General features: G+C 45.7%; 1 protein-coding gene across 1 annotated transcript; it reads left to right on the top strand.

Annotated features, from left to right (window-relative positions):
- Positions 1-1,858: 1,858 nt before the first annotated feature.
- Positions 1,859-5,972, top strand: mgat2 (alpha-1,6-mannosyl-glycoprotein 2-beta-N-acetylglucosaminyltransferase). The gene is made up of 2 exons (XM_059959425.1): positions 1,859-2,326; positions 2,528-5,972. Exon 2 carries the CDS (start codon positions 2,552-2,554, stop codon positions 3,854-3,856), a length of 1,305 nt encoding a protein of 434 aa, XP_059815408.1. The 5' UTR covers positions 1,859-2,326; positions 2,528-2,551; the 3' UTR covers positions 3,857-5,972.
- Positions 5,973-11,153: the final 5,181 nt, after the last annotated feature.

The raw sequence follows: 11,153 nt of genomic DNA, 5'->3' as shown, positions 1-11,153 counted from the left end.
ACAAAGAGTGATGACTAACGGGTCCCTTTTGGAATGGCAGGCTGTGACCAGTGGGGTACCACAAGGTTTGGTGCTCGGACCGCAGCTGTTTACAATATACATTAATGATTTAGATGAAGGGATTATAAGTAACATTAGCAAATTTGCTGATGACACAAAGCTGGGTGGGAGTGTGAAATGTCAGGAGGATGTTATGAGAATGCAGGGTGACTTGGACAGGTTGGGTGAGTGGGCAAATGTATGGCAGATGCAGTTTAATGTGGATAAATGTGAGGTTATCCACTTTGGTGGCAAGAACAGGAAGGCAGATTACTATCTAAATGGAGTCAAGTTAGGAAAAGGAAGTACAACGAGAGCCAAGTGTTCTTGTACATCAGTCAATGAAAGCAAGCATGCAGGTACAGCAAGCAGTGAAGAAAGCTAATGGCATGCTGGCTTTTATAACAAGAGGAATTGAGTATAGGAGTAAAGAGGTCCTTCTGCAGCTGTACAGGGCCCTGGTGAGACCCCACCTGGAATATTGTGTGCAGTTTTGGTCTCCAAATTTGAGGAAGGACATTCTTGCTATTGAGGGAGTGCAACGTAGGTTCAAAAGGTTAATTCCTGGAATAGTGGGACTGTCAAATGTTGAAAGATTGGAGCGACTGGGCTTGTATACACTGGAATTTAGAAGGATGAGAGGGGATCTGATTGAAACATACAAGATTATTAAGGGATTGGACACACTGGAGGCAGGAAGCATGTTTCCGCTGATGGGTGAGTCCAGAACTAGAGGCCACAGTTTAAGAATAAGGGGTAGGCCGTTTAGAACAGAGATGCAGAAAAACTTTTTCACCCAGAGAGTGGTGGATATGTGGAATGCTCTGCCCCAGAAGGCAGTGGAGGCCAAGTCTCTGGATGCATTCAAGAGAGAGTTAGATAGAGCTCTTATAGATAGCAGGGTCAAGGGATATGGGGAGAGGGCAGGAACAGGGTACTTAATTGTGTATGATCAGCCCATGATCACAGTGAATGGCGGTGCTGGCTAGAAGGGCCAAATGGCCTACTCCTGCACCTACTGTCTATTGTCTATTCTTGGAAATTTTATTCTATAACAATTTGTCATATTTATTTTAATAAAATCTTGTATTTTACTATTTGTAAATCTGGTTCCAAAATCTAAAGCATTTTCTATCTTCAATTTCAAGTAGGACTTGTGGTTTACAAGATAATTAATTTGAGATGCTGCTGTGTGACCCCCTTCCTTCTTTGCATCAATGCTGCAAACCTTACCCAGATCCTGGATGTGAGAGTTTTCAGCCATAGGTTACATAACCAAGATACTACATCCTGTTCAAAAAAAAACCATTGACAATGAACCACATAAGATGCCAAAAGGCATGTTGCCAAAAGCTCTGTCAGAGGTGAGTTTTAAGGTGTAACTTGAATGGAAGATGGAAGGATATGCAAACAAGGAAGAAAATTTTTAAATCAAAAACTCAGATTTGAGCTGCCTAACAAGGAATCAGTTTAAGTCAGCAAGAAGGAGATAATCCATAAATGGTACATACAAGAATACAGAATAGTATTGAGTCATGCAACATGCTCTCCATTTTAATTTGTCACGTACATAGCTGCAGTTTATGGAAGAAGAGAGCCTAAAGGCAGAGGAAGAATGTTCTGAATGTCGAGAAGTTTAATATATCGTTGTTTAGTGCCCTGACTCTGTAAATGGATGTTCTAAACCAAGTGCAGGTGTTGACAATGTATAACATGCACAGGTGCTTGGATGTTTAAATAAGTACATGAACGATGTACATTAAAGATGATGATACCAAATATTGATAACTGAAATTAAGTCGGACAGCATGAAAAATGTATTATTATTTTTGACAATTTATAAACAACACTCAAACATTGCAACAAACGCATCTGGCAGCTGTTAAAAACTGTTTACAATTAATGTCAGCCCTCTATTTCTCGCTGGCAGCTCTATTGCCGATTGAGTATTTCGGGTATTTTCAGTTTAACGTATTTCCTAGTGGCAAATGGTTGAAAAGCGTTTTTTAACAGCATTCAGCCGCTCTGCAAACCAAATGCTGCCATGACATTGCTTCCATGTAGCCGCAACGTCATAAAGCGGCGACCCACTACTTCGAGGTGCGACGCAATCGGGAAGACAGTAACGCCATGGAGTGACAGCTGAGCTGATCAATCACGACTGGGCTGGCGTTCGGCTGCGCACCAATCAGCGCGGAGAAGCGGCGGACGGAGGGTCTCCGGGGAGCCGGATGAGCAGAGGCGGGCGCGGAGCCGTTGCGGGCGGAATGTCGATGTCGGTTTAAATGTGAGGAGGGGCGGACGGTGGGTGGAAGGGAGGGATACGCCGCGGGCCGGGTACCCGATATCCGCGCTGCGGAGGGAGTGCCGGTTGCCTCCCGTCCTTGCGCGGCCGGCACCACACCACCCCACCCCACCGCCGTGCCTTTATTAACCGGTGCCGCCGTCTCTTGCCAGCGACATCATCCCGTATTTTGGTCTGTTTCAGTTGGGAAAAGGGGCGCCGGACGACATGAGGTTCCGCATCTACAAGAGGAAGGTGCTGGTGTTGGCGCTCGTCGTGCTGGTGGCCGCCTTCGGCTTCTGGACGAGCGGCAAGCAGAGGAAACCGGAGGCATTTCCGAGGGACGCTGAGACATCGCGTTCGCTGCGAGTCGGTGACGGGAAGGTGAGCCGGAAAGTTTCCAACGAGTCTCAGCCGGGCAGGTTGGAGAGACCAGAGGTCGACAACCTGACGCTGGGTTACCGAGGGGTCGTCTACCAGCTGAACTTCGATCAGGTGGTCAGAAACCAGGAGAGCATAAGGACGCGTCCTCCGGACGACGTGGTGGTGGTGATCCAAGTGCACAACAGGCCAGAAAACCTGCAGTTACTCGTGAACTCGCTCAGAAAAGTCAAAGGCATAGAAAACGTCTTGTTAATATTTAGCCATGACTTCTGGTCGCCGCAGATCAACCAGATCGTGGCAAGCATCGATTTTTGTCAAGTACTACAAATATTTTTTCCCTTCAGTATCCAGTTGTATCCCAACGAATTCCCAGGGCACGATCCCAAGGACTGTCCACGTGACATAAGCAAGGCGGATGCTTTCAAATTGGGCTGTATCAATGCTGAGTATCCAGATTCATTTGGCCATTATAGAGAGTCCAAATTCTGTCAAACCAAACACCACTGGTGGTGGAAGTTGCATTTTGTTTGGGAGAAAGTCAAGGTTTTGGAAAATCATAAGGGTTTAGTGCTCTTCATTGAAGAGGACCACTACTTGTCACCTGATTTTTATCATGTTCTGAAGAATATGTGGAATCTGAAAGCTGAAAATTGTCCTGACTGTGATATATTGTCTCTTGGAGCATATGTGCGGGTTAGTAATTTTGAAGATAAAACAAATAAAGTTGAAGTGAAAACCTGGCGATCAACAGAGCATAACATGGGCATGGCTATGACCAGAGAGACCTATCAAAAATTAATACAGTGCACAGATACTTTTTGCAAATATGATGACTATAACTGGGACTGGACATTACAGCACTTAACGGTGTCCTGTTTGTCTCAATATTGGAAAGTTATGGTTTGTGAAGCTCCTCGGATTTACCATGCTGGTGATTGTGGTATGCATCACAAGAAAGCATGCACGCCAACTGTTGAAGTTTCTAAAATAGACAAAATTATTAGTAGTAATATGCAGCACTTATTTCCAGAAACAATGACAATAAGCAAAGTGTATCCATTGGGTGCAATTACACCACATGTGAAAAATGGAGGTTGGGGAGATATAAGGGACCATGAACTTTGTGCAAGCTATCGCCGTCTGCAGTAATTATGTAATAAATTTTATGCCATATCATGTTTTCAGTAGTTTAGTTTTCTCCTGTTGCAAGAACAGAAGCAGTGTTATACAATCTTTGAACTTAAGCCCTAAGAAAATGATTATTCCAATGACATTTTTTCCTCCCAAAAATAGATGTCCTGAAATTTATGGACCACAGAAGGCCTGGGTTTGACCTAGCCTCTGGATTAATTTCTCTCAGTAAGGGATGTTGCAATTGGTTTCATTATCCACCAAGTAGGGAAGAGGGAAGAATCAACCAAGGTTCCTATGTTTGATTGGTGTTAGTAACCACACTGACAAACAGTGCTGGGTGAAGCCTGGGAGTCTGGTCCCCAGGTAAATGTAGCTTTTTGGCATTTGCCATTAGATCCCAACAATAAGGTGCTGGAAGAATGCTGGTATATCAGCATTTTGATGCCTTTGCAAAAGAGTAGCAAAACAAAAAAGATTTTTCTGCCTTTTAAAGAACCTAAGTCCTTTAAACAAGTTACCATTCTTTGTACAGTATGTATTCTGGTAACTGAAAAGGAGGAAATGCACCGTTGATGGCAAAAGTCAAACCTCCTCATTTTACGCCGCTTAGTTAAGGCTCACTTTTCATTGTTTGATTTAATTTACAGGTGATACTTGTTCAAAATCAGCATTGTCACACTGTTCTTTTAATGTATTTACATTAAGAAAACTTTTTAATATGCCTTAATGTGTGATACTGTGGTGAGATTATCTTAATTTTATTATCCAGGTTATTTTTGAAACAAGTGGCAGTACTGTAACTGGGAGTACTTTATACAGTTCAAAATACTCACTACTTAAAATACTCAGAGATCCGAAAGCAAAATCTGCAGCTATATTGGTGGATATTTTGCCAAAATGGAATTGGTACAAAGACTTAAGCAATTCACCACTAAAGTATGTATGAAATGGGGTAGTAAAGGGAAAACACAATCGATGAATGGCTATGTGAAAATTTCACTCATTCATTAGTACACTATATTGAAATCTTAGTCACGATACTGTTCAGTTCTTTCCTTTGAACAAAATCTGTAACTGATACTACAGTGAAATGTTTTTGTTCCTTGTTCGTGATGGTATTCAAAAAGAAACCAGCATGCCTTTTCGCTGTGATTGCATTTATTAGGGTTCATCTGACTTGACAGATGGTGCTTCCCGGCAGTTTGAGATACAGCTGATCCCCGAAACTGCTCATTTTTTAAAAGCAAATGCCTTGGTTCAATTTTTTTGCTTTTCATTGTACAGCCTCCTAAAATAAAAACAATACAATTCTTTTTGTGAACTGGAAGAGATGTAATGAGTCAAACATTGTTCTATAGGTTATCTGTACTTTGATTTCAGTTTCAAGTTGTATGACTTCTGTTATAAAACAAGCTATTTTACTTTCCTATATGTCAAACACCTCCATATAATCTGCTTTTCATTAATGAGGTGGGAGGATAGTGGTGAAGACCCTAAGACAAGGAGCAGAATTAGGCTACTAGGCCCAACGAGTCTTCTCCAGAAGACATTTAAGTTTGATCCCAATGTACCATTCTTGCTATGTTGCCTGCAAGGGGAATGTCCTTTTTATAGTGACCATGCTCAGCAAAATTTCTTAGTCTGACAAAACCTTTTGAAAAATGAAGATAATAATCTTTTCCCCATGGGAACAGATTTCTCCATCCTTTACAGAGGGAAAATCACTGGAAAAATTCAAGCAACAGATTACGGTCATGTTGTTGGCAAGTCTAAATGGAGTAAAACTGTCACTTAGATGAATGGTCCTTCCCCCCCACCACTAACAATCTCCTCTCTTAAATCCTTACCCCCGCTCCAAATCTGAACTCTCATCCCTGCAATTCCAGTTTCAGGGTTCAAGATTAATATCATTTCCTGTATACAAGTGTAAGGAGAACAAAATAATTGTTAGTATGGATTGGATGCAACACAAAAATACACATAGGCTAAAAAAAATAATAAAAACATGATAAATATAAATACATAAGATAGCTTATGTATGTGGATTAATTGTATTTCCATAAAGTGACGCTAGGTTGTACTTGTGTGACTGACTGGAAATAATAAAGTGGTGGTGGAGTTAGTAAGTGGAGATGTTGATCAGCCTTACTTCTTGGGGAAAGTTACTATTTTTGTGTCTGGTGGTCCTGGCTTACTTGAGTCTCTGTGTGTGGATGTCTCCCATGAGATCATGTCAATGCTGCATCATTCGGTGTTTGGCTACCATGGAATGAAATATAGAACAGAGAAATCTACAGCACATTACAGGCCCTTTGGCCCACAATGTTATGCCAACCATGTAACCTACCTATCTAATAGTCAATTAAAAAACACTATTGCATCTGTCTCTACCACTGTCACTAACAGTGCATTCCTTGCACCTACTTCCAAACACCTTAAAACTATGCCCCCCATTCCTCCTCCTTCAAATCTGTAAAGTTGCCTCATTCTTCAAAACATCTCTCATAAATCTTTTACTGATGTGCGCTTTTGAGCAGAGTAGATGTAAAGGAGTTCAGTCTTATTAAAGATGCTTGTGAATACACGTAATTTAGCAATGCTTGCTGAGTTGGTTCACATATGAAAATGTGAAATAAGGACCGAACAGCTGTCAGCATTCACAGATTTAGTGAGAGTTTACAGCTTGAGAGAAGGTAAAACTGATATAATAACAGAGGCAGTGTAGATTCTTTTTTTCTTCACTTTTTTAAATAAATTCTTTCTCTTTGTTCCTCTCCAAAGACATTGGAACTAAGTTATGTAGCACCGGAAAAATCTGCAATATAGTGTGTAATTGGTCCAGTTATTTGACTTTATGCTGTTAATCCATGAAGTTTGCAATGCCATTTCTTTATGCTTTTAGTATCTGGGCAAGCACTTAGCTTGCTGCAGATTGCCTTAACAGACTCCCATGGGACCACTTTTGAATGACTTGATAGTTCAAGCCAGCTTTATGCAGATTACAGTTTACCTGCTCCTCTTAAAGGGATGGTGTAGTCAAGCTGAATGAAGTAGTGGAAATCATTCCAAAGTTCGTCACAGTTTCTGGAAATGCTGGTAGGATAGAAGCAACAGCTACACTGCAATGCTCTGATACAATAGAAACCTTGGGCAACGATGGGAGAAGGTTTTGCATTCAGACTAGTTGAAGCAGCAGGAGGCGGCGGCTGTGGAAATAAGCAGAAGGATGGAAGTGCCACAAAATGTTCAATGGCATGTTCCAATTGCAACAGTAGTCTAGGCACTTCATAAGGAACTGTATCATCACTAATGAGCTTTTTAAATGTCCCACCAGATACATGGATTATACTAAGCTTTACATCCATATCCCACACGGTGCATTCACTGCCAGCAAGTCAAAAGGATGAATGTTCATCGTGGTTGCTCTTATGGTCAAATCCAAGACATGAGACCATTGATAATGACAATGCTCAGACCTAATCCTCCTCCTTAAGTCTCAACTCCTCACAGCATAATCACATCTGATTTATAAGATACAGGTGATACAAACATGCATCTTTCACTGCTCTCAACTCAAATCTGTCATTTGTCTCAGCGTAAACATAATCTTGTGGCTTTCTTCTTTCAGAAAAATAATGGGAACCTTCAGGAATAAGGAATTGCTGTTGTCTTCATTTAAAGTGTGGCACCATATCTTTTCTGATAGCTCCACCAGCAAAGAACCTCCTCACCCCTTGCTTTATCAACTGTACCTCCTGGATCTTCACCTCCTCAGTTGCCAGAATGAGTTAATCCAGCAGAGTAAAGATGATAATACCTGCAATCACCATTTAAGGTACTGACAATGTGTTGTAAGGTTAGGTAGTCTCTATTTCATTTGGAATAGAGGCTCAAAATGGAGAGCATAGCTGCCATATGCATAATGAACACATTAATAACTCCTTCACATCTGATGCCAACAAGCTACTGTGAATTATTCATACTTTGTAGTATCAGAAAGTTGTATTGTTTGAAAAGCCACATGCTTTTGCTGCCTGCTGTTTCCTGCCAACGAAGGAAATGATAAATTCTGCTCTTCTGAGGTAAATTGAATTTGTGAACTCCAAAAGACAACAGTGCACCCTAAGCTACAAAATGTTGTAAATGTTCCCTGGAAAGAGACAGAAACACTAAAGTTGGCATTATGATTCTGGTCCTGCGCAATAGTAGTGGCTGTAGCATGTGGTGTGTTTCTGTTGTGATTTTCTGAATAAATTGAAACCTTATTGTTGTAATGTGAGCATTATAAAGTAAGTAAATACTAATTAGGATAATAGTAATAAAGCAAAACTCCCGCTAGGGGAAGCTGTTTGTAAAGAGGCTGGTTCCAGGGTGGGTGTGGTTTTACTTCCGTTTTCTGTCCGGTGTGCATGTGTGTAGCTTTGCCATGCAGTACGGTTCAGTGGAAGCCTCTGCATTTTGCCGTCCCAGATAAATAGACAATAGGTGCAGGCGTAGGCCATTCGGCCCTTGGATCAGCACCGCCATTCACTGTGATCATGGCTGATCATTCACAATCCTGCCTTCTCCCTGTATCCCTTGACTCCACTATCTTTAAGAGCTCTTAAAGTTCACTGTTAAAGTTGTTCCTTTGGGCGTGAAGTTGTCGAATGGTCCTTTTTCAAAGTAGAAGTTACCACATTTTATTTGGACGTGTCGTCCCGTTTCGTTTTTGTTGTTAGCTTTAGCTCGGCTACAGTGTGCGAGCCAGTTAGGCGGCTGTGTATGAACAGCGGGGACGAGAGGCGAAGGGGGTCGGTGTCCGGACGGGAGCTGAGCGGGGACGAGAGGCGAAGGGGGTCGGTGTCCGGACGGGAGCTGAGCGGGGGCGAGAGGCGAAGGGGGTCGGTGTCCGGACGGGAGCTGAGCGGGGGCGAGAGGCGAAGGGGGTCGGTGTCCGGACGGGAGCTGAGCGGGGACGAGAGGCGAAGGGGGTCGGTGTCCGGACGGGAGCTGAGCGGGGGCGAGAGGCGAAGGGGGTCGGTGTCCGGACGGGAGCTGAGCGGGGGCGAGAGGCGAAGGGGGGTCGGTGTCCGGACGGGAGCTGAGCGGGGACGAGAGGCGAAGGGGGTCGGTGTCCGGACGGGAGCTGAGCGGGGACGAGAGGCGAAGGGGGTCGGTGTCCGGACGGGAGCTGAGCGGGGACGAGAGGCGAAGGGGGTCGGTGTCCGGACGGGAGCTGAGCGGGGACGAGAGGCGAAGGGGGTCGGTGTCCGGACGGGAGCTGAGCGGGGGCGAGAGGCGAAGGGGGTCGGTGTCCGGACGGGAGCTGAGCGGGGGCGAGAGGCGAAGGGGGTCGGTGTCCGGACGGGAGCTGAGCGGGGGCGAGAGGCGAAGGGGGGTCGGTGTCCGGACGGGAGCTGAGCGGGGACGAGAGGCGAAGGGGGGTCGGTGTCCGGACGGGAGCTGAGCGGGGGCGAGAGGCGAAGGGGGTCGGTGTCCGGACGGGAGCTGAGCGGGGGCGAGAGGCGAAGGGGGTCGGTGTCCGGACGGGAGCTGAGCGGGGACGAGAGGCGAAGGGGGTCGGTGTCCGGACGGGAGCTGAGCGGGGGCGAGAGGCGAAGGGGGTCGGTGTCCGGACGGGAGCTGCGCGGGGGCGAGAGGCGAAGGGGGGTCGGTGTCCGGACGGGAGCTGAGCGGGGACGAGAGGCCCCGATTCAGATGGATATGTTGGGGACTATCGGTGAATTTGTGGAGGGGAATGAGGAAAGGTTGGGACACTTTTTCTGTGCTAATGGAATTACTGAGGAGGCTAAGAAGCAATCTATTCTCCTGAGTGTGTGTGTGGGGCAAAGACTTACGAGCTGATAAGGAACTTAGCCACACCGCGGAAACCGGGTGAAATTCCACATGACGGACTGGTCAAGCTCGTGGGAAACCACCGCAAGCCGAAACCCTCTGAAATAGTCCAGCGGTTTAAGTTTCACAGCCATTTCAGGAAGCCAGGTCAGTTTGTGGCCGAGCTCCGGTGGCTGTCGGAGCCGGGAGGGACGGCGTGCTCCGTGATAGATTAGTATGCGGCATTAATAACACCGCTTGCTGGGGGAGCCCCCCTCCCCCCGTTGACTTTCGAGAAAGCCCTGGCCTAGAGATTGCCCAAGGCATGGAGATGGCTGAAGAGGCTCTCAAACGCACGGCTGCGATTAAAACGCGGCAAATGTGTGTTCCTGGCACCAAGTATGACTTATCTGGAACACCTGATCACAGTTGAGGGGCTCTGCCCTGTGGAGGACAAAGTGAGAGGCCCCAAGGGCGTCACTGAATTCAGATCGTTTTTGGGCATGGTGAATTATTATGGCAAGTTTCTTCCGGACCTCGCAAAGGTTTTGGCCCCACTGTATAAACTGCTTCACAATGACACTAAGTGGCGGTGGGGTGAAGAGCAGGAGGAAGCTTTCAAGGAAGTGAAAGAACTCCTGCACTCAGCGAAGCTGCTCGTTCACTATGACCCAGACAAGGAGATCGCCCTCTCATGTGACACTTTGCCCTGTGGAGTCGGGGCAGTTCTCTCACACGTAATGGAGGACCGTTCAGAGAAGCCAATTGGTTTTGCTTCACGTACCCTGACAGCTGCTGAGAAGGGATATTCACAGCTAGACAAAGAAGGCCTGGCCATTGTTTTTGCGGTCAAATGCTTTCATCAGTACCTCCATGGATGTGTATTTACAATTTGTACGGACCATAAACCACTGATGAGCCTTTTTAGGGAGACCAGATGCATCCCACCGCTAGCCTCAGCCAGGATGCAGTGTTGGGCTCTCACATTGTCAGCCTACCAGTATACTATAGTGTACAGAGCGGGTGGGGATAATGCAAACGCCGATGCGCTGAGTCGACTCCCTTTACCTGAGACGCCTGTTACTACATGGGTGCCTCCAGAGACTGTGTTTTCATTGGAGAGGCTGTCCGAGACACCTGTAAAGGTGACCCAGATCAAGCAATGACAGAGAGGGACCCAGTCCTGTCTCAAGTCAAGACTTTTCCTTTACAAGATTGGCCCAGAGTTGTGGGAGGAGAGGAACTGAGGCCTTATGCCAAATGCAAGACTAAACTGAGTCTGCAGGATGGCTGCATTTTCTGGGGGGGCGAGGGTCATCGTGCCTCCCCCTGGCCATTCACAGACTGTGGAGGAAATTCATGAGACTCACCCAGGGGTGTCTCGAATGAAAAACCTTTCAAGATCATACATCTGGTGGCCAAGAATGGATCAGGATCCGGAGAACAAGGTAAAATCATGCACACAATGTCAGACCAATCAGAACATGCCACCGCC

This window comes from Hypanus sabinus, chromosome 2, assembly GCF_030144855.1.
Source record: "Hypanus sabinus isolate sHypSab1 chromosome 2, sHypSab1.hap1, whole genome shotgun sequence".
Classification (NCBI taxonomy): Eukaryota; Metazoa; Chordata; class Chondrichthyes; order Myliobatiformes; family Dasyatidae; genus Hypanus; species Hypanus sabinus.
Note: the sequence above shows the minus strand (reverse complement) of the source record. Positions and strands in the feature narration are given on the sequence as shown.

Excerpts from the sequence above, each read along its gene's own strand:
- mgat2 (XM_059959425.1), top strand. The coding sequence starts at position 2,552 with ATGAGGTTCCGCATCTACAAGAGGAAGGTGCTGGTGTTGGCGCTCGTC.